This window comes from Talpa occidentalis, unplaced genomic scaffold (genome assembly GCF_014898055.3).
Source record: "Talpa occidentalis isolate TD23 unplaced genomic scaffold, MPIMG_talOcc4v2.1 talOcc4.10, whole genome shotgun sequence".
Classification (NCBI taxonomy): Eukaryota; Metazoa; Chordata; class Mammalia; order Eulipotyphla; family Talpidae; genus Talpa; species Talpa occidentalis.
In genome coordinates, this window is record NW_023600993.1 from 60671296 (window position 1) to 60695980 (window position 24685).

The window sequence follows — 24685 nt, forward strand, 5'->3', positions numbered from 1 at the left end:
AGAGAGATGTAGGAACAGAGAAAATATTCCAGGAGATAATTGAAGAGAACTTCCCAAATGCGAAGAAGGAGCTGAAAATTGATATACAAGAAGCAAGAAGAACACCAAACTTCCATGACGAAAGGAAAAACACAGCACGATACATAAGAGTAAAGCTCCCAAGAATCCAGGACAAGGAAAAAATAATGAAGCTAACAAGAGGGAAGAAACAGATAACATTCAAAGGAAAACCAATCAGGCTGACATCATACTTCTCTGAAGAAACACTACGGGCAAGGAGAGAGTGGAGAAACATACTCAACAGACTCCAAGAAAACAGATGCCAACCAAGAATACTCTATCCCGCAAAGCTCTCTTTCCTCTATGAAGAAAGAATAAGGACCTTCCCAGACAAAGAGAAACTCCGGAATTTCATTGCAACTAAACCCCACTCCAAAAAATACTACAAGGAATCCTAAAACCAGAACCTCAGAGGGACGAATAACAACAAAAGAAGACCAAAAAAAAAAAAAAGTTATTAAAAGAATAAATAAATAAAATCAAAGGAAAGACAAACACAATGGCAAATACAGATGCTAACATATCAATATTAACTCTAAATGTAAATGGACTAAACTCTTCAATAAAAAGACACAGAGTTGCAGCCTGGATTAAGAAACAAAACCCAACCTTTTCCTGTCTCCAGGAAACACATTTAGCTACAAAAGATAAAAATAGGCTCAAAGTTAAAGTATGGAAAACAATCCTACAAGCAAATGGACCAAAAAAGAAAGCAGGAACAGCTATACTTATATCAGATAAAACAGACTTCAAACTCAAAAAAATAAAAAGAGACCCCAATGGTCACTACATTATGATCAAGGGGACAATACTTCAAGAAGAAATAACACTCATTATCATATACTCACCAAACGAAGGAGCACCAAAATATATCAGACAACTGTTGTCTTCTCTGAAAACAGACATCAGAGAAAACACATACGTAGTGGGAGACTTCAACACACCACTATCAACATTGGATAGATCAACAAGACAAAAAATAAGTAAAGAAACTAAAGCTCTAAATAAGGACCTAGACGCAGCGGTTGAGCACTGGGTTGCGAAGCTGCCTCCGGCCTCTGCCGTGCCGGTTTGATCCCCGGCTGCTCCCAGGCCACCGGAGGAGGGTCCCACATGTCGCACAGACCTCTCCTGCCGCCCGCTGCTCCCCTCAGCAGTGTACTTCGGTCCTTCTGCCTGCTCTGCTCCCCGCTCTGGCTCTGGTGGATTCTCTCACCCTCCCGCACTTCTGACTGTACCCAGTGCATGTATAAACAAACAAACAAACAAATAAATAAATAAAACATGCCTCTGTTTAATAAATAAATAAATAAATAAGGACCTAGAGCATTTGGGCTTAACAGACATCTATAGAACACTAAACCCAAAAAAACCGGAGTACACATTTTTCTCAAGCGCACATGGGTCATTCTCCAGGATCGATCACATACTGGGGCACAAGACAAACATCAACAGATACACCAAGATTGAAATCATATCAACCATCTTTTCTGACCATGAAGGCATCAAACTAGAAATAAACAATAAAAAGAAGGCAAGGAACTATCCTACCTCATGGAGATTAAAAACCACACTACCGGAAGACCACTGGACTAACGAGGAGATCAAAGAAGATATTAAAAAATTCTTTGAATTGAATGACAAGGAGGACACCAATATCCTAAATGTATGGGATGCAGCAAAAGCAGTAATAAGAGGAAAATATATAGCCATAGAAGCTCAAATCAAAAAACAAGAAAGAACTCAAAGAAACAACCTAACCTCGAAGCTCAGAGATCTAGAAAAAGAACAACAAAAAAAACCCCAAAACCAGTAGAAGAAAAGAAATAATAAAAACCAAAGCAGAAATAAATGAAATTGAAACTAAAAAAACAATCCAAAAGATCAATGAAACCAAGAGCTGCTTCTTTGAAAAAATCAATAAAATAGACAAACCCCTAGCCAGGCTCACAAAGGAAAAAAGGGAGAAAGCACAAATAAACAGGATCATCAATGAAAGAGAAGAAATCACAACGGACACAGCAGAAATCAAAAGAATAATCAGTAACTACTATGAACAGTTATATGGAAACAAGTTTAACAATCTAGAGGAGATGGGCAAATTCCTACAACTCTACAATCACCCAAAGCTAGATAAAGAAGAAATAGAACACCTAAACAGACCAATTACAAGCAGCGAAATTGAAATGGTAATCAAACATTCAGAGACGAATTGGTGCCTATCCTTCACAAACTCTTCCAAAAAATTGAGAAGGAAGGGACAATACCAAACACATTCTATGAAGCCAACATTACACTAATACCGAAACCGAATAAGAACAATACAAAAAAGGAAAACTACAGGCCAATCTCCCTAATGAACGCTGATGCAAAAACCCTCAATAAAATTTTAGCTATCAGAATCCAACAATGTATCCATAAGATAATTCACCACGACCAAGTAGGATTCATTCCAGGGACACGGATGGTTTAACATCCGAAAATCAATCAACGTTATCCAACACATCAACAAAAAGAAATATAAAAACCATATGATAATATCAATAGATGCTGAGAAAGCTTTTGACAATGTGCAACACCCATTCATGATAAAAGCCCTTGAAATTCTTGGGATACAAGGAACATACCTCAACATCATAAAGGCCATCTATGGCAAGCCAACAGCCAGTATCATCCTCAATGGTGAAAAGCTGCAAGCATTTCCATTAAGATCTGGAACAAGACAAGGATGTCCACTTTCACCACTGCTTTTCAATATTATGCTGGAAGTCCTAGCCAATGCAATAAGACAAGAGAAAGACGTACAAGGAATCCAAATAGGAAAAGAAGTCAAACTATCACTTTTTGCAGATGATATGATAATATACATAGAGAACCCCAAAAACTCCACAGAAAAACTAATTCAACTCATCAATCAGTTCAGTAAAGTGGCAGGATACAAAATCAACACGCAAAAGTCAGTAGCCTTCCTATACACAAACAATAAATCTGAAGAAGAAGAAATGAAAAAAAACATCCCTTTTATTATTGAAACAAAAAAAATCAAATATTTGGGAATAAATCTAACAAAAGAGGTAAAGGACCTATACAAAGAAAACTATAAAACACTGTTAAAAGAAATAGAAGAAGACACAAAGAAATGGAAAGACATCCCCTGCTCATGGATTGGAAGAATAAACATTATTAAAATGGCCATCCTACCAAAAGCAATCTACAGATTCAATGCTATTCCAATCAAAATATCAATTTCATTCTTCAAAGAAATAGAACAATTATTGATGAAATTCATATGGAATCACAAAAAACCCCGAATAGCCAAAGCTCTACTGAAAAAAAAAGAAGGAAATGGAGGCACCACACTCCCAGACTTCAAACTATACTACAAAGCCATAATCATCAAAACTGCATGGTATTGGAACAAGAACAGACATACAGACCAATGGAATCAAATAGAAAATCCAGAAATAAACCCACAGATTTATGGTCAACTAATCTTTGACAAAGGAGCAAAGACTATGCATTGGAGCAAAGAAAGTTTGTTCAATAAATGGTGCTGGGAAAACTGGGTTGCTATATGCAAAAGAATGAAGCTTGACCACTACCTCACACCATATACAAAAATCAACTCAAAATGGATTAAAGAACTAGACATAAGACCTGAAACCATAAAATACATAGAACGAAATATAGGCGAAACACTACGTGATTTGCATATCAAAGTCATCTTTACAGACATATCACCAAAGCAGTGATAGTGAAGGCAAAGATAAACAGCTGGGACTACATCAAATTAAAGAGCTTCTGCACAGCAAAAGAGACAATAACAAAAACAAAGAGAAACCCCACCGACTGGGAGAACATTTTTGCACACAACACTAATGATAAAGGACTGATCACAAAAATCTGCAAAGAGCTGATGAGACTCAGCAACAACAAAGAAAATAACCCAGTCAAAAAATGGGCAGAAGAGTTAAAAAGAAACTTCTCTGAAGAGGAAATGCAAATGGCCAACAGACATATGAAAAAATGTTCAACATCACTTGTCATCAGGGAAATGCAAATCAAAACTACCATGAGATACCATCTTACACCAGTGAGAATGGCACATATTAAAAAAACTAGCAACAACAAATGTTGGCGAGGTTGTGGAGAAAAAGGAACTCTTCTGCACTGCTAGTGGGAGTGCAAACTGGTCCAACCACTATGGAGAGCTGTGTGGAGATTCCACAACCTACTAAATATAGAGCTTCCATATGATCCAGCAATTCCACTCCTAGGTATTTACCCAGAGGACACAGAAACATCAATTCCAAAGAACACCTGCACCCCTATGTTTATAGCAGCACTATTTACAATAGCTAAGCTTTGGAAACAAAAATAGATGACTGGATCAAGAAGATATGGTACATATACACCATGGAATATTACTCAGCATTCAAAAAAGATAAACACATGCAATTTGCAGCAACATGGATGGCGCTGGAAGGGATCATGCTCAGCAAAATAAGCCAGAAAGAAAAAGAAAAATACCGGATGGTCTCACTCATAGCAGGAATCTAGAAAACTTAAATAAGGGACCAGGAAAATGAATAACTATAAGAAAGTGAAAATCAAAATCAACAAAAAAATATGAACCAGAGACACTTTTTGGGGGGTGGGCGGTGGGAGGGGAGGGATTGGGGTCAGAATGGGGCATTTGCAATTGTATGGGGGAATATAAAAATAAAATTTATTATTTAAAAAATATGCCATGTGATAAAGTATATTTGTTTAAAATAAGAATTAAATATTTTTTTTAAAAAATAAATAAATAGGAATATCTGTGTTATGCCTATCCCACCATTTTCTTTTAAAAAATGACAGCTTGTTTTCTAGGTTTATATGTCCACAAATGAACAATTTCTCCGCAGATGAATTATACCTAGAGTCTCAATTATATATAATTTAGATGATTTAAATAATTTGGAATTTTTTTGAATTGATGATATGTAGATAATAGCTTAGATTTAGTAGTGCTATAATAGAAAAAGATTCTTAGAGATGTTGGGATGAGATAAATACATTTTTTAAGAGGGCCAAATGTTTCTGAGAGCCAAAAGGAAGATATTAGTGGGTTGAGTGTTTCCTTCAAACAAATAAGTCGAAGTCCTCAATACTGATCCTGTGAAACTGAATAAAACAGCATATATATGACTAATATAGTACATTATAATTGTACTTAATCCAAACCCTCATATTTAAGTTAGACTACTAAATACAATTAAGAGAAAGAGATCTTAAGTGGATTAAAATACAGTATTTCCACATGCTACTTATAGGATTAACACATTAATTAATAAGGAAAAGGCTGAAAAATCATCATATGAGTAAAAAAGCTGGAGTAGTTTGACAAAGTAGTTTAAAAAAACAATAACAGTTGAGGCTATCTTTTCAAAATAATCAGAAAACACTGCTTTCTCTTAGTATGTGATAGAATTAAATAGATAATATATAGACAGATTTGTAGTAAATCAAACTCCATGGGAGAAAAAAAAATATCATGGGAATGTAAGGGATATATAAAACATGACTTATCAACACAATTGATATAATTGACATTTATAAACCAGTATACTCAACAACTGTGGGTTATGCAGTTCCCCCCAAAAAACCCTATACAAATATGAATTAAATCAATACAGAGTATCTCACTATAGAAGTTTGAATTAGAACTTGATGTGAAATAATATTCAGAATCACACAATACTCTTATGCATAACCCCTGAGTAAAATAACTGAAAATCATATATTTAAAATATTTTTCTGCTGTTTAAAAAGACATAAATGAAAGGAGAGATATGTATACATTCTAAGAAGCAGTACTATCAGAATGTGATTCTCAAAAATTGATCTAAAATTTAACTCTACTCAAATAAATATCTATGTATACCTTCTGCAAAATTTTATGGTGATTCTAAAATTTATTAAATAATTCTTCAATGTAGATGAGCCTAAAGGAAGGAAAACAACTGGAACTTTGCCAAGATATAGGTAGAGAAGGTTCACTGAATCACTCCCAAGAAGAACATCTAATAATCAAGCAGAGGGACACTACACCAGGCAGTCTGAAAGCTTGGGGAAAACCTGGAATATAACTTTGAGTTCTGAAAGCAAAACAATTGTACACAGGAGATACAGAGTAGATTTATGACACTGAAAATGAGGTGGTAGAGAGGAATATCTAGAGGTCGTGGTCTGAGGCAGTTGACACAGACTGCTGGGTTACTGACAATCAGAGAAACTAGGGAGGGGAAAGCAAAACAATGTGGATTTTGACCAAGGGTAACAATGGCAGAGAAGCTAGTGTGCTCCACACAGGTCCGCTGCTCCCCTCAGCAATGTATTGCAGTCAGCCTACCTGTTCTGTTCCCCCCACTGTCTCTGGTGAATCCTCTCACCCCCACCCCTCACCTGTGGCCTGTACCCCAGTTCTTGTATGCAAAAACAAAACTTTTTTTTTTTAAATAACAATATCCAGAACACAACCACAAAGACATGGAAGATTGTATCACATTATCAGAGTTCAAAATTGCTTTAATAGACAAAATTAATCATATAGAAGAAAACACATAAAGTCAAGACAAAGTAATATAAGGAGATTTGAAAAGATAATCAAAGAGATGCAACAAAACTCTAAAAAAGAAATTATTGAGCTCAGAAATAAAATTAATGCACTGAAAGCAGAAAGGAAGATTTAAATAGTAAAATAATAGGTTCAGGATGTAAAGTGATCAAAAGATGAGACTGAAAATTGTAGAGAAAGCCACAGAAACAGTTGATCAAATGGAGGATTGAAATAGTGATCCTAAAAATACTAATACAAAAGGAGTCAGGTGGAAGAAGAGAAAGATATAAGATATTAAAAAAAAATTAAGAGGTTCTGTGAGATCTATCTGACTCCACTGGGAAAAGCGACATAAAGATAATAGATATGCCAGAAGGGGAGATAGAAGGAAGAACAACAGAGAAATAAGGAATATGTTTAAAACCTAATGTTGAAAAGAAAGCAAATAATAATTTCATTATTCCCATTGAACTAGTATTGACTGCTCTGTCAAAATTATAAATTTGTGAAGACAAATATCAGGTGACACTATCCACAAAGAAGTTCAAATTATTAGAGAAAGAAAACACCTGGCAATGTTTAATTTTCTTTAGTATATTTAGTAGTATAATAATGATAATCAAGCTTTAAGGGAAAATTGAGTGCTTTACCTTTTATTAAGAAGTGCAACAGAGGAAAAAAAAGACATAAATATAAAATTTTACAAATCTTTGCAGAGAAAACCTAAAACAATTTAAGCCATAACATAGAAAAGTGGCATCACTTCAAGTGCCCATGTCCCACTCAATCACATTCCCTTTCCTCCCTCCAGAAATCAGTCTTTCTTGTTTTAATGTACTAATTTCCTTGGGTTGCATTATAGTTTTAGCATTCATAAATTGATATCTATAAAACAGTTCTTACCCATGCCTAAATTTACTGTTTTATTAGCCTATTTTCCACACATTATGTTTACAAAATATATCGGTATGTTCATAATGCCCATCCATTCACTGTAATTCCTGTATAACAATCCATTGTATGAATATATCACTATTCATTCAGACATCTTACCACTAATGGACATTTTGGTTGTCTCAAGTTTGGGGACTATTAGAAAATAAACTGCAATGCATTTCCCCTAAGTGTCAAATGCTAAGTTACACAATATGTCACATTTACCATAATGTCAGCTGTTTCCCAAAGTCACATGACTTCCTGGAACACCATAGGCTTTGAACATTTACTTTTTGCCAGTCTAATAACGACGCACTATGATCTCATTTTTTTAAAACACATTTCCCTGATTACAAAATAATTTGTGATTTGATATAGTCATTGACAATTTGGAGTTTTTCTTTTGTTAAGTAATTATTGAAATTGTTATCAATTTTTTAAATTGCTTGTCTTTTTAAACAGTTTTATTTATTTTAAATTTTAATTTTATTTTTATATTCCCCATACAATTGCAACCCCCTTATTTTGAACCCAATCCCTCCTTTCCCCGACCCCCAACCCCCATAGAGTGTCTCTGGTTCATAGTTGTTTGTTGATTTTGATTTTTACTTTCTTATAGTTATTCTTTTTCCTGGTCTCTTATTTAAGTTTCCTAGATTCCTGCTATGAGTGAGACCATCTGGTATTTTTCTTTTTCTTTCTGGCTTATTTTTAAACAGTTTTCTACTGGCATTTTATTTATTTTTTATTTTTTTGCAATATTATTTTACTTATTTATTTTTTATTAAAGGTTAACAAAAGGTTTATTTACCAGGGCAGGGGAATGAGGAAATGTACAACTCAGGGAGAAAAGAGGGAGATAAATTCTCAAATGTGTTCCACACATTCCACAGACTTGGAATCCCCAATGACCTGCTGAGACCAAACCTACCGGGCCAAGAGCACTAGCCAAGTGTGCCCGACCTCACTAACATGGCTGATTTTTATTTATAAACAGAGAAAATGGCTGCTTAACTCTGTCCTTAGGTCCTTGCAACTCCCCTTTGGGAATCCTGGGATTTGTAATTCCTGGTGTCTTGATGGAGTGGAGGTGGCATCTACAGGCATTTTATATGTTCTGCGTATAAGTCTCTTATCCTTATGTCCATCAAAAATATTTCTCCTATTCTGTAGATTAACTTTTCTCTTTGCAGTGTCTTTTCATAAACATAAATATTTAATTTTTTGTAGGCAAAATTATAAATCTAATTAAAGTTAGAGATTTCTGTCACTTTTGGGAAATCTTTTCTGAGGCTCAAGTCATAATGATATTGTCCCATGTTATGTTCTAAAATCTTTAGTTTTCCATTATCCACTTATGTCTATAATGCATATGGGGATGATTTTCTAGCTGGGTAGAAAATTAAGATAATTTTTTTCTATATTGCTTTGCATGCCAATATTAATGCTGCTTTATTTTATATATTTTAAATTCTGATAAGTACTCATAAATTCAGAAATATTATACTATCATATCAACTTGGTAAAATTATCCTTTTATTATAATGTAATGTCTGTCCCTTTGTGTACCTAGTAAAACTTGCTGTCTTAAAGTTTGTTTTGTCAACATCAGCTGTTTTTGTTATTTTTCTTGACTCTGATATAAAGTAAAAATAAGGGTTCAAGATTGTATATCTGAACAGGATAAATTTAGAGCTTAAAAAGGTTTTACTAAAAATTGCGTCTTCTAAACAATTACACAGCATAATTATGGTGCGCTGCATTAATAAAAGAATTCCAAAGTGCAGTAAATATGCTAGCCTGTAATTTCATTATTTCTGACCACAGACAGACATTAGAACACTATAAAAGAGCTCCTTGTTGAGTTTCCCTGGAATTCCCAAAAGCTTGAAATGCATAACAGCAAATCTTATTGATAAGAATATATCAGAAAAATAATGCTGCAGCCAGAGAAGGAGTCGGGGTGCAGGGGAAGGAGGAGACCAAGACAGGAGGGAGCACAAGGGTCCATGGCAGGGGACTATGGGTCTGTGGTGGTGGGCACACTGGGGCAACAATGCCTGAAGTGGTGGGTCCTACATTTTCCATTATAGAAACAATTATGTAAAGAAATACTAACTCGATAAAAAAATAATAATGCTGCTACATAAGCTATACATGCAATCCACAATAACCAATGAGAGACAGAAGGAAAGACATCTGATTGCCTTATTAACATATGCATGAGAAACACTGAGATGCTTAGTGTAAATGTAAATGTTGGGTTCCTACACCTTGGATTTAGTTTTAAGAAAATCATGAGGTAATTTTGAAAGATGTAAGAGATTTTAAACTCTAGCTGTTATAGACAGAAGAAGAGTAAGCAAGGAGAGTGGGATTTTATGTAAAAAAAAAAAAATTAACATTCAAGTGGGATTTTTTTCAGTTGACTAATGGGAGTAAAATGGAGCTGAAGGCAAGATATATAGTTTTATAGAAATTGCACAATAAAATTTATTTCAGAACCTGTTTCAAACAAATTCTACCAGAAATAATATAACATTCTAGTTGGTCTTTAGTTACAATATATTTTTAATGATTTTTATTTATGCATACAAGAACTGGGGTATAGGCCTGAGGTGCGAGGGGTGGGGAATGAGAGGATTCACCAGAGACAGAGTGAGGAACAGAACAGGCAGATTGACTGAAATACACTGTTGAGGGGTGCAGCAGGCGAGGCAGGAGAGGTCTTCTGCACCATGTGTGTTGCTCCCTGGCCGGGAATCAAACTCATGCTGCAGAGGCTGCAGATAGCTTCACACTGCTGTGCTGAACCCTTGTGCCACCAGGGAGACCCTACTATATAATTTATGAAATTGTATGACATCTATAATTTACAAATTTATTTTTTTCATTTTACAGTGTCAAAATGAGTGAGAAAATGATGTATATAGTGAGTGATGCTGGACATGAAATTTGACTGGTTTTTAAATTGAAAATTAAAGACACTAAGCAAATTAGAAATGACAAAAATGATATAAGTAGATATGTGAAATCTCCACTAGTTTATAAGTAAATGATCTTTCATTTGTTTTCTAGAAGTTAAAAAAAGTAAAGATATCCAAAGAAGGAAACATTATTGTTATATACTTAACCTACTCTTGAGAGAGTTAAACTTCCCAAATGTAATAAACATGTTTGTCCTAATTTTCATTGTTGAATATGAACTTGGCATGTCTTCATTTTGGAAATAAATCATTTTACAAAGGACCTCATATGTATTATCTATGTAGTATTTCATTTTATACTTGAATTTTAAGCTAATTTAGCATGAAAATTTGTCTAGTAACTAGTATTTTATACTGCCTTTCAATTGGAGAATGATTCAAATGTATTTTTATGTAAGACGTGTTTTAAACTTTTAGAGTGATGGCCTAGTGTTATATAAACAAAAAGTACTGTATATGATGGAGACCTCAATGTCTCATAATATTTAACGAATTCTGTTCAAAAAAGAAAGCTCAGTCATGCCTTATTAGTCTAACAGAGATTAAAACAACACAAAGGTAATCTTAAACTGAAATATTTATTACTAAAGCCTGAATATAATGAAATTTAGCAAATGACTATAAGTCACTAAGCAATGATTCCATAAAATTAAAAAAAAATCATTCTTAAAATCAAAGATATGACTTTTATAATCACAATAAATTTCAATCTTCCACTCTGCATTCAAAGTTTATCATGTTCCACATGTCTTCTAACACTAATCTTCCAATCCTAATGAAAAAACTGCTCCCAGAAATCTGATGCTCACTCATGTCCCCTCTTTGATTGTACTTTCTAACCCTTCAAAATCCTACCTCAAGTATAAAATCACACAGAAAGTCTTAACTTAGTTACATTAATCCTTAGGGGTTCTATCCTATCTCAAACTCACTTAGCTTTCTTTAATTTTTTCATTATCATCCCTGCAGCTTACACAGTCTCTTGTTCCTTACTTAGGCTCAAAGGCAGAGAATATTTTTGAGATTTATATATGTATTCTTATGTACTTCTGATGGGGCCTGTTGCTAGTAATAAGATAATTTCTTAATGAACTTGATCATATAATACAGCATATAGTAACTTGCAAGTTATAATTACATTATCAAAGTAGAGATCCTGATAATTGCATTACTATCTGAAATTTTGTAAATGCAAAAATAATAATGGTAAAGCTATTTTTACTTTTCAAAGATTCAAACCTATCATTTTATTTGAGAGAACTATACTTAGCTATTTTAAAATAATGAGATGCAAACACCTTAAATTTTTATTTGAGATTCTAATTTCACTGGTATGTTCAGACTTCATGCATATCTGTGTTCGACAGTACTATACACAAATTATCAAAATTGTTACAAAGTTGGCATTTGTTTGTTGGCTGTGTTTAATTTGTAATATATTTTCTTAAGATTAAATGTTCAATTTTTTCTAATTTCATATATTTAAAACAAAATCAGAAAAAAAAAACTAAAGCAAAATCTAATCAAACTGAATAAAGCAAAGCAAAAACAGTATTTTTTTTAATCTAACTTAAGATAGCAGGAGAAGAAAACCATCAAAAAAGATTGAATGAAAATGGTACTAATTGAGTGATATATCAGAAAAGTCTTTTAAGACATATGATAAATTGGCTCATTCAACTCTCAAAAGAAGAAATTCAAAGACTGAATCCAAGAATTCATCCTAAACAGAGCACTCTTCTGGACTCTGGAAGAATGAATTTCAGTGAAAAGCAGAAAGCTGCTCTGATCTATCAGTGCTAGGATCAAAAAATCAGAAAAACCACCGGTAATGCAGTACTTCATATACTTTATAAAACCAAAAGCCATCAGTAATTTATCTTAAGAAATATCACTTGGATCTTTGTAGGGCAAGTAACTCTTGTGACTTACAACTATTATTTGTTTTTTCCTCCAGACAATGGCTAACACACCTAAATAAACTTGCTATATTAGTACCAATATCAAAATTGAGTCAGCTTTTTTGTTCACTTATGCATTCAGATCTAGACACTCTTTCAAACACATTAGTGGCTTCAAATTAAAAAAATATATCAAAATAATAGTAAATATAACTGAACATAATAAGTATATTTGCATAAATAAAAATAAAAAAAAAATTATTTCACTACATACCACAGCACTCAGGACATTTTGGATGTTTCATGCTATTAATTCCATACCCAGGAAAGCAGCGATTAATCCAAACCATCTGTAGAGTACCTTCAATATAGTATATTTCAGGCAATGGCTCTGCACGTCTGCCTAGAACTTCCACTTGTTGATTAAAAAACCTCTCTATGAGATTTTTAGCCTAAAATATAAAAACAATATGAAAAAGCTATTATCACAAATAAAGGTAATTTCAGACTAAATAAGGATGCTTTTGGATTTAGAAATAGAGGATAACAAATTCCCATGGTCCTTATTTTTTCATGTATAAAAAAAAACTTTTAAAAATTAAAAGATGTTACCTCTAAACTTATACATTTCCAAATATATTTCCAAATACAATGCAAATAAGCTATTTAGATATAAAGCCAAATTTCTGGTCCCCTTGGATGTGGAATACTACAGAACTTGGTAATTAAATATTCTATAAGAAATGCATTTTAACAAATGTATTCAGAAAAATATACTTTAAGGGCCTCCCTGGTGGTGCAAGGGGTTAAGACGCAACCTATGAGGCTGTCTGCAGCCACTGCAGCATGAGTTCAATCCCCAGCCACAGAGCTACCCACATGGTGCAGCATATTTCTCCTGACTCGCCCGCTGCTCCCCTTGGCAGTTTATTTCAGTCATCCCTCCTGTTCTGTTCCCCACTCTGTTTCTGGTGAATCCTCTTACCCCTAGCACCTCTGGCCTGTACCCCAGTTCTTGTATGTATAAGTAAATAAATCTTTAAAAAATATATGTACTTTGAGCCTCCCCGGTGGCGCAGTGGGTTGAGCACAGCGCTATGAGGCTGTCCGCGGCCTCTGCAGCACCAGTTCGATTCCTGGCCAGCCAGGGAGATTTCCACATGGTGAGGCAGACCTCTTCTATCTTACCCGCTGTGCCCCTCAGCAGTGTACTTTGGTCCTTCTACCTGTTCTGCTCCATGCTCTGTCTCTGGTGAATTCTCTCACCCTCCCGTACCTCTGGCCTATACCCCAGTGCTTGTATAAATAAATTACATATATATATATATACACACTTTAAGAATTATTTTCTTTTAAAGATTTAATTATTTATTTATACAAGCACTGGGAACAGTCAGAAGTGCGGAAGGGTGACAGAATTCACCAGAGCCAGAGCAGGGAACAGAACAGGCAGACTGACCAAGTACAATGCTGAGGGGAGCAGCAGGCGAGACAGGAGAGGTCTGCTGTGCCATGTGGGACCCTCGCCGGCCAGCAGGGGATCGAACTGGCACTGCATAGGCTGTGGGCAGCTTTGCAGCCCAGTGCTCAGCTGCTGCGCCACCAGAGGATGCCCACACTTTAAGAATCTTTAAGGAACATGTCCTAAGTAATCCACTCCATTATTTTTGTTTTTTTTTCCATTTTTTAAAAAAATTTTGAATATATTTTATTAAACAATTGAATTATTTATTAGTTGCAAAAACCCAGGGAGTAACTGTTGATCTTGACATTTTTTTATATTTTATTTTATATAATTTTACATCATTTTTCATTTTGCAAAATGTATGCATTTTAATTTTGGTTATATTTCCCATACAACTGCAACTCCCCTTATTTTGGCCCTTATCCTTCCTCTCCCCGCCCCCCCCCCAAGTGTGCCTCTGGTTTATAGTTGCTTGTTGATTTTGATTTTTACTTTGTATTAATTAGGATCATGCTCAGCGAAATAAGTCAGAAAGAAAAAGAAAAATACCGGATGGTCTCACTCATAGCAGGCATTTAGAAAACCTAAATAAGGGACCAGGAAAAAACACTCCATTATTTTCTTAGAGAAAAATTAGGTTTAAAATCAAGAAGAAATGTTAAATTTCTAGTCCTTTGTTCTAAAAATTGCTTTTACGAAATAATTAAGGAACGTTCTACTATATAATAACTTTTTGCTTGTAATATCTTCTGGTTTGACTTGTAAGATTATTAAGAAGCTTATACTCTTCAGTGACTGATAAGTTTTATCTGTTGAAATTTTTTTAAAGATTTATTTATACAAGAACTGGGGTACAGGCCAGATGTGCAGGAGGGTAAGAGGATTCACCAGAGACAGAGCGGGAGCAGAACAGGCAGACTGATGAAATACACTGCTGAGGGGAGTAGTGGGCGCAACAGGAGAGGTCTGCCACACCATGTGGGACCCTTGCCGGCCGGGATTGAACACTCGCTGCAGAGGTTGCAGACAGCTTCACAGAGCAGTGCGCAACTGCCTGTGCCACCAGGGAGGCCCCATTGTTGAATTTTGATTGTTATTTTTTCATACCCTCTGCAAGTTCGTTCTGTTCAATTCTGGCATGCTTACTTGAAACACTAATCTAGTCAGAAGCATGGATGAATTGACACATGCTGATTTAAAACCACAGTGGTGTACCTCAGCTTTGCTGATTTCTTAAAATACCTTGTAAATTATACCTTTTCCATAAAACATTTTTAAAGATTTAATCATTTATGCATACAAGAACTGGGGTACAGGCCAGAGGTGTGTGTGTGTGTGTGTGTGTGTGTGTGTGTGTGTGTGAAGATTCACCAGAGACAGAGTAGGGAACAACAGAACAGGTGGATTGACTCAAATACACTGCTGAGGGGAGCAGCGAGTGAGGCAGGCAAAGTCTGCTGCTGTCGTAGGGGATCAAACTTGTGTTGAAGTGGCTGCCAGCAGCTTGAAAGCACTGACTTTAACCCCTGCGCCACCAGGGAGGCCCTCCATGAAAATTTATATGAATAATTATAGAAATGTTTTTTGAAATACTGCATTCAACATAAATGGACAGACTATGTTCCATTACTCTGTTGTTTACTAGGTTCTCACAATTCAAAAGTTTCTTATGCTTTTGGTAAATTTCTTGCCATTTATGTGTTCAAACACATAGATTTTGATTAAGAAAGTGCTTACTCATTAACTAGATACAAATCTGATATCTAATTAATTGTACTTAAATGCCAGGCTAGACTATGGTGATGTTGCATGGGTGAACTAGTAGTGGGAATTCTATGGGGACTACACTTGAGAAAAGAAAACAAACATTGAAAGAAAATAAATAAACAAAAAATAAAAATAAATAAAATGTTCAGGAGACATTGGAATAACAGTTTCCTAATATTCCCAGTCAAAAATCAAAACCCTGATAATAAGAAAAGGGATCACATAAATTCTAATACTATTTCCCATTTTCCTTCTAACAGGAAGAATCTCTTATTGTATAAAAATGAAAAGAAAACTACTTGAATCATTAAATGTTCTTACATCAAGGATATTGATGGCAGACATGTAGTTAAGTATTTGCACTGAAAGGTAAAACTGGGCCTCCCTGGTGGCACAGAGGTTAAAAACTATCAAGCTGTCACCAGCCACTGCAGTACAAGTTTGATCCCCAGCCTGCCAGGGAATAACCACATGGTGCAGCAGACCTCTCCTGCCTTGCCTGCTGCTCCCCTCAGCAGTGTATTTTAGTAAATCTGCCTGTTCTGCTCCCCACTCTCTGGTGAATCCTCTCACCCTGCCCCTGAACCTCTGGCCTGTACCACAGTTCTTGTATGCATAAATAAATAAATATTTTTTTTTAAAAAGGGTAAAGTTAAGGTAGTGAAAGAATTAAACAGAGACAGAGTGGGGAGCTAGCCCACATGGCACAGTAGACCTCTCTTGTTTCACCTGCTGCTCCTCTCAACAGTGTATTTCAGGGCCTCCTCCCCTGGTGGCGCAAGTGGTTGAGTACCGAGCTGTGAAGCTGTCTGCAGCCTCTGCATTGCAGGTTTAATCCTGGCTGGCCGGCCAGCGAGGATCCCACACGGCGCGGTAGACCTCTCCTGTTGCACCCGCTGCTCCCCTCAGTAGTGTATTTCGTCAGTCTGCCTGTTCTGTTCTCCGCTCTGTCTCTGGTGAATCCTCTCACCCTTCCACGCATCTGGCCTTACCCTGGTTCTTGTATAAATAAATAAATAAATCTTTAAAAAAACAATGAAAAAAAAAAAGTGTATTTCAGGAAATCCGCCCATACTATTCCCCACTTTGTCTCTGTTGAATTCTCTTACTGCCTGCACCTCTGGTCTGCAGCCCAGCTATTATATGCATAAATAAATAAATCCTTAAAAAAATGTAAAACAAATGAGCAATAGCAAAATACATAAACTTTTGCATGGAAAAGTTATTTATTTTTTTTTTAAATATCACAATCTGCTCCACTGAGCATGCCAAGATAGAGAGTAAATAAAGATGAATGGAAAGACTTGAATATTTATTCTAAGTTAAAAAATCTCTCTTTTAAATAGGCAGAATAGGAACTTACCTAGTCAAAATAAAGATCATATATGAAAAACTCACAGCCAACATTATACTCAGTGGAGACAAACTGAAAACTTTTTTTAAGTCTTGGACAAAACAAGCTTGCCTAGGCTTACCACTTCTATTCATTATATGAGTGAAGGTCATTAGTCAGATAATTAGGCAGAAAATAAATTAAAATCTTCCAAGTCCACAAAAGAAAAAGATTATCTCTGAAAATCACATGCAGAAACATGAACCACTCCACAGTTTCTATGACACTACCAATGAACTATATTAAAAAAATAAATAAATAATGCCATTTATATTAGCATGAAAAAGAAAAACTGGAATAAAATTAGCTAGAGAGATGAAAGACTTTTACACTAAAAACTGAAACACTGATAAGACAAAAAACGTAAAAAGACACCTTAATTATAGGTTGAAGAATTAACACTGTTTAGATTACCAAAGAAAGAGATGTAGACATTTAATACATCACTACAGAAATCCTAATTGCATTTTTTCAAAGAAAAAATAATTCCAAAATAAACTCTAACAATCTGACTACACAAAACTGAGTCAAGCAGAAGGGGAGGATGGTGGGGTGGAAGTTCAGAAGGGAGAGGGCCCCAACAAGCATGGTGGAGGATAATTGAGACAATGGTGGTGGGTATGGTGTGAAGGTGCATTTGTTGGAGGTAGGAATCTATAACCCCCAAAGATACAGTCATTTAAACCAAATTACCACAATGAACATTATTTAAGAAAAGAAAAAAGGTATAAGTCAAGGTGGGTAAAATACCCTCCTTTCCAATACTGTCCTGGAAGAACTAGCTAATTCAGAACACAAGAAAAGGAAATAAAAGGGATACTGATTTGGAATGAATACAGTAAACTCTGTTTGTAGAATATAAGACCATCTATGTAAAACTTCTGGGAAAAAAAAATGTCCTGGAAGTAAAATGTGATTATAACATGCTAGCAGGGTACAGATTAATATATAAAATCCAATTACCTTGTTATATATCAGCAAAAAAAAAAAAAAAAAAAAAAAAAACAGGTGAAATGTGAAATTAAAGACAAAATAAAATTTACAATCTACACCCCCAAAATTAAGTATTTAGGTAAAAATATAGCAAAGCATGTATATTTATAACATATAACTATGTATAACATATTATATATAACATATAGTGAGGAAAAACTCAGAACTATAATAAATTAAATTAGAGGTTAAAAAAAAGGAGGTATTCTAAGTTCATAGATAAAATATTCACTATTATTAAGATTTCAGGGCCTCCTTGGTGGAGCAAGGGGTTAAGATGCAGCACTATGCAGCTATCCATAGGCACTGCAACAGAAGTTAGATCCCCAGCCAGGCAGGTGAATCAAATGTCTCAGCTGACCTCTTCTGACTGGCCTGCGTCGCCCCTCAGCAGTGTATTTCAGTGAATCCACCTGTTCTGTTCCCTACTCTGTCTCTGGTGAATCCTCTCACCACCACCCCTCCCACCCACCTCTGGCCTGTACCCAGTTCTTGTATGCATAAATCTTCTTTAAAAAGATGTCAGTTCTTGATAATTTGTTCAACAGATTCAATGCAACTCCAATTGAAATTACAGCAAGTTATTTTGTTGATCATGTGTAAAGGTTAGGAATGGACACAGTGCAGGTTTTCTGATCCCATGCAGACCAGGTAAAGGAGTCAGAGTCCTCAGTGGGTTTTTGCAGGTCTTTTATTGGAGTTCACCAGGCATATGGCAGGCAGGGGTGCTGGGGGGCCAGGAGGCTGGCAGTCCTGCCAGCCCCCAGCAAATCTTCACTCTATATGGGCTCTCCGGCGTTCTCTGCGTCTGCTTCTTCTTCTCTGCTTCTCTCTCGGCTTATTTTTCGGCTTCTGCTGCTTCTTGGCTTCTCTTCGGCTTCTTCTGGCGTCCCTGTGACACCGCCCTTAAAAAAGCCCAGTCTCAGCCCAGGTGAATCCCATCTACCTATGCCCACACCCTATTCCAGGTGCCCGCCATCAGGCATGCATTCAGGACTGCAAGGATCCATCATCTATCCTGATGGCGGGAGGGCAGAAAAGCCTGAAATTTTTCCTTACCCTATATCATGATAAATAAATTCTAAAGTTTATATGGAGGAGCAAAATTCCTGAGTAGGCAACATAATACTGAAGGAGAGCAGCTAAGAGAGAGGACTGAAACGACCAGGTTTAAATACTTACAAAGCTACGGTAGATACAAGGGCAATGGTACAGAACAGATGCATGAAACAGACCTACATTAAGTATAGTCACCTGATCTTTGACAAAGGAGAAAAGTCAGTGTAATAGAGCAAAGACAGTCTTTACGGCAAATTGTTTGGAACAACTGGAAAGCCACATGCAAAAAAAAAAAAATCTATAAACAGATCTTATACTGTTCAAAAAACTTAATTCATATGATTCACAAGCAATATACAAAACTATAAAAATCTAGGAAACAACAGAAGAAAAGCTAGCAACCTTGTGTATGGTAAATAGCTTCTTAGATACAACAGCAAAGGAGTGGTACATGAAAGAAATAATTCATAAATGGAATTTCAAAAATTAAGAACTTTAGCTCTATGAAAACAATTTCAAGAAAATGAAAAGACAACAGATTAGGAAAAAAATGTTTGCAAAGGAAAAATCTACTGAAAGACTATTATCTAAAGTAAATAACTCTTTAAACCAAACAATGAGTTTTATTTAAATTGAATTAAAATTGACAAAGACCTTAATAGAAACTTTGCCAAAGATAAACAAATGGCAAAAAGAACACAGAATGATATTTTACAAGATATGCCATCAGGGAAATAATTCAAATTCATGTAAGATATCCTACATAATTTTAGAATAGACAAAAACTGAAATGCTTAGTGTTAGCAGTATGTGAAACACCAGGAACAAGTATTTATCGTAGGTGGGAATGCAAAGTGATAAGTAACATTGGAAGATAATTTGGTGATTTTTACATAACAAAACATATGCTTACCACATGATCCAACACTTGTGCTTCCCTGTAAACACCAAATGGATTTGAAAAGTGTGACCACACAAAAATACAGACATTTATAGCAGCTTTAGTCATAACTGCCAAAATGTTGATGCAACCAATGTGTACTTCAATATGCTAATATATAAACTGTGCTAAATGCAGACAATGGAATATACTCAGTTCTAAAAAATAATGCATTACTAAGACATGAAAAGACATGGAGGAAGCTTAAATCTGTAATATTGGGTCTCCCCTGGGGGAGCAGCGGTTGAGCACTGCGCTGCGAAGCTGCCCACAGCCTCTGCAGCGCCAGTTCGATCCCTGGCTGTGGGTGAGGGTCCCACATGGCACTCAGACCTCTCCTGCTGCACCCGCTGCTCCCTTCAGCAGTGTATTTCGTCAGTCTGCCTGTTCCGTTCCCGCTGTGGCTCTGGTGAATTCTCTTACCCTCCTGCACATCTGGCCTGTACCCAGTGCTTGTATAAATAAATAAATAAATAGATAGATAAATAAATAAATCTTTTAAAAAAACTATAATATTAACTGATAGAAAACAATCTGAATTAAGTTATATACCATATGACTTCAACTATATGACATTCTGGGGAAGACAAACATAATGAAGACCATAAAAAGATCAGTGACTGCCAGATCTTAGGGTGGAATAGGGATTTAAGTAGGTAGAGAATAGATGAATTTTAGGGGAGTGAAAATCCTCTTGATTGTCTTAATGATAAATACATGTTGCTATTAATTTGCCTAAATCCACATAATACACACGCACATAAATGAATTAGTGATATGTCAATTAAAGACAATTGGTGTTTCTGATACGTCAACATATCAATTTTAATAAAAGTAATACTCTTTTGGTGCATGTAGATAAAGGATATAATATATATGTCACAAAGTAGGGGCTATATGTGGAATATATGTAACTTCCTCTAAATTTTACTTAAATGATAAAACTGCTGTGAAAAATTAAATCTTTTGAGAAATGAATTACACATACTAAAATCCATGGGCATCCCTGGTGGTGCAGGGGTTTAAAGACACAGTGCTATCAAGCTATTTCCAGCTACTGCAACATAAGTTCAATCCCCAACCCATATGGCTCAGCAGACCTCTCCTGTCTTGCCCACTGCTCCCCTTGGCAGTGTATTTCAGTGAATCCACCTGTTCTGCTGCCCAATATGTCTTTGGCAAATCCTCTCACATCCCCCTCACCTCTGGCCTACACAGCAGTGCCTGTATGCATAAATGAATAAATATTTAAAAAAATAAAATTCAGGGCCTCCCCAGTAGCACAGTATGTTGAGCGCAGCATTGTGAAGCTGTCCACAGCATCTTCAGCAGGGTTTGATTCTCCAGCCAGGGAGATATCTACATGTCGTGGCAGTCCTCTCCTGTCTCGACTACTGCTACCCTCACTGTGTCTTAGGTCCTTCTGCCTGTTTTGCTCCCCACTCTGTCTCTGGTGAATCCTCTCACCCTCCCAACCCTCTGGCCTGTACCCCAGTTCTTGTATAAATAAAAATAAATCATTAAAAAAATAAAATTCATAACATGGCAAAGGGACAAGTTTTGGTATGAAGTTATCAGTTTAAATCAAACTTATAATTTTAATATGTTGAATGTAATGTTCATGGTAACCACAAATTAAGTATCTATGAAATATACATAAATATTAATGAGAAGGGAGTCAAATTATGGCTCCTAAAAGAAACAGTTATACACAAAATATTGTTCAATAAGTGAGGGAGAGAATGAAAGATAAAATGCTATTAGATATACAGAAAACTGGACAAAATGGCAATAATAATAATAATGGCAAAATAATCTCTATTTGTGATTTAAATGTAAATAGGTTAAATTCCAAAAAAGACAGGATTGTTGAATGGATAAATGATAGTACTGAATTATTGACACATGCTTTGTACCAGATTCACTTTAGATCTAAGGATACAACCACACTGAAAGTAAAAATCTAGAAAAATATATTCCATATAAACAGTAACCAAAGAGAGTGAGGGATACTATACAAGTTAGACAATATAGACTATAAGTTAGAAACTGCTAAAAGAGGTACAGAAGGAAAACACATAATTATGAAAGTTTTATTTCCTAACAAGATATATATATTTTTATATGCACCAAACTTCAGTGATCCTAAATAATATGAGGCAAATATGAATGAAATGGACAACAACACTAATAGTAACAGACTTCAAACCAACACTTTTGATAATGGATGGAAAAATCAGACTGAAGATCAATAAGGAAATATTGGAGCTGAATTAACACTATAGATCAACTAGAACTGATAGACATATAAAGAATACTCCTTTAAAAAAAGAGAATACACATTTTCTCAAGTGCACTAGAACATTCTCTAGGATATATTTCATGTTTTTTGCTACAAAAAGTCTTCATAAATTTAAAAAGATTAAAATCATGTAAAATATCCTTTCAATTGCAATAAAATGAAACAAGAACTTAAGGGCATAAGGAAAATCAAAAAATCAACAAATACTAAGATATTAACAACATACAATCCTTAAACTAGCAGTGGATTGAAAAAGAAATCACAGGGAAATTAAAAAGAGCTTGAAACAAAATGAAAATACAACATTCCAAAACATTGGGATGCAGAGAAAACAGTGTCAAAGTAAAACTTGTAACTAAACATTTACATTAAAAAAAGAATGATGGCCTCCCTGGTGGCACAGCTGGTTGAGCACTGCCCTGTGAAGCTGTCCGCAGCCTCTTCAGCATGGGTTCAATTCCCTGCTGGCCAGGGAGAAACCCACATGGCACAGCAGACCTCTCCTGCCTCACCCTCTGCTCCCCTCAGCAGTGGCTTTGGTTCGTTGGCCTGTTCTGCTCCCCACTCTGTGTCTGGTGAATTCTCTCACCTCCCTCACCTCTGTACCCCAGTTCTTGTATAAATAAATAAATCTTAAAAAAAAAAGAATGAGCAACCTATACAAATGTACAAAACACTCTTGAAACCAAGAGTGGGTCATTGAAAAGATAAATAAAATTGACAAACATTTAGCTACAGTAACTAAGAAAAAGGAGAAAAGTTAGTAATCAAAATCGAAAATTAAGGAATACAGAATGACCAATTTCACAGAAATAAAAAAAGATTAGAAGAAAATAAAATGAACAGGGCCTCCCCTGGTGACGCAGATGTTTGAGCACTACACTGTGAAGCTGTCCGCAGCCTCTGCAGCGCCGGTTCGATCCCAGCCGGCCGGCGAGGGTCTCACATGGCGTGGCAGACCTCTCCTGTCATGCCCGCTGCTCCCCTCAGCAGTGTATTTTGTCAGTCTGCCTTTTCTGTTCCCAGCTCTGTCTCTGGTGAATCCTCTCACCCTACCGCACATCTGGCCTCTACCCCGGTTCTTGTATAAATGAATAAATAAATCTTAAAAAAAAAAAAAAAAGAAAATACAATGAACAATTATAAACCAAAAATTGGTTAATACCAGTAAAAACAAATTCTAGAAAAACAAAACCTTCCAAGAATAAATCGTGTATAACTTGCTATCTTAACAGACCTGTAGCTAGTAAGGACATTGACTCAACATCCACAAAGCTTACATGAAAGAAAAATGTAGGACCAAATGACATTAGTGGCTAATTCTCAGACATTTAAATAATTAACACCAATGTCCTTCAAATTTTTCAAAAAAAAAAGAAGGAAGAGAAGCAAATACTTCAAAACTCATAAAGCCCAACATTTCCCTGATACCAAAAATCAATATTCTTGAGAAACAGTGATGTCAAAAATCCTCAACAAAACACTAACAAGTAAAATTCTACAGCACATTAAATGAATTATACTCCATGAATAAGTAGAATTTAGTCCTGAAATGCAAGAGTGGTTTAATAAATGAAAATTAATCATTGTAATTTATCACAGTAATAAAATGAAGAGGAAAAAAATCATTATTTGAATACAGAATTAAGCAGTTTATAGTATTCAGTAAAACTTTCAAAAAACTAGGGATAGAAGGAAATGCACAGAACATAATAAAGGGAAGCAGTCTCTTCTAATGTTAGGAAAATTGTACACTCACCTAAGGATGAAGTTGGGCCCTTAATTTATGTCATACACAAAAATTGACTCTACATAGATAAATAATATAAATGTAAGATGTATGGATATGAAATTCTTAGAAGACAACACAAGGCACTAGATTTAACAATGTATTATTGGCTATGGCATCAAAATCACTAGCAGCAAGAGTATAAGCAGATAAACTGGACTACATCAACATTAAAAATCAAAGGAATTGTCACCGACCAAAATGAAAGTCAACTTACAGAATGGGACAAAATATTGTTAAATCATATATCAGAAAAGGGGTTAATATCTAGAACAGATAAATACCTACAACTAAACAATAAAGGCACAAATAACATAAAAAAAATGAGCAAATGATTTGAAAAGATTATCCAAAGGAGATACAGAACATTGAAAAGATAACTGCACATCCATTTTTATAGAAGTATTATCCACAATAGACAAAAGATGGAAGCAACCTATGTGTCCATTCATGTACGCATGGATAAATTCAGGCATAGACACAATTGAA

General features: G+C 35.4%; 1 protein-coding gene across 1 annotated transcript in view; it reads right to left on the minus strand.

The window, feature by feature from the left end:
* The window catches only part of ZPBP (zona pellucida binding protein), a 172569-nt gene that overhangs the window by 40138 nt on the left and 107746 nt on the right, over window positions 1-24685 (minus strand). The window contains exon 7 of the mRNA XM_037493318.2: window positions 12763-12940. Coding sequence (XP_037349215.1) covers window positions 12763-12940 — 178 coding nt within the window. The remainder of the gene's footprint in view (window positions 1-12762; window positions 12941-24685) is intronic.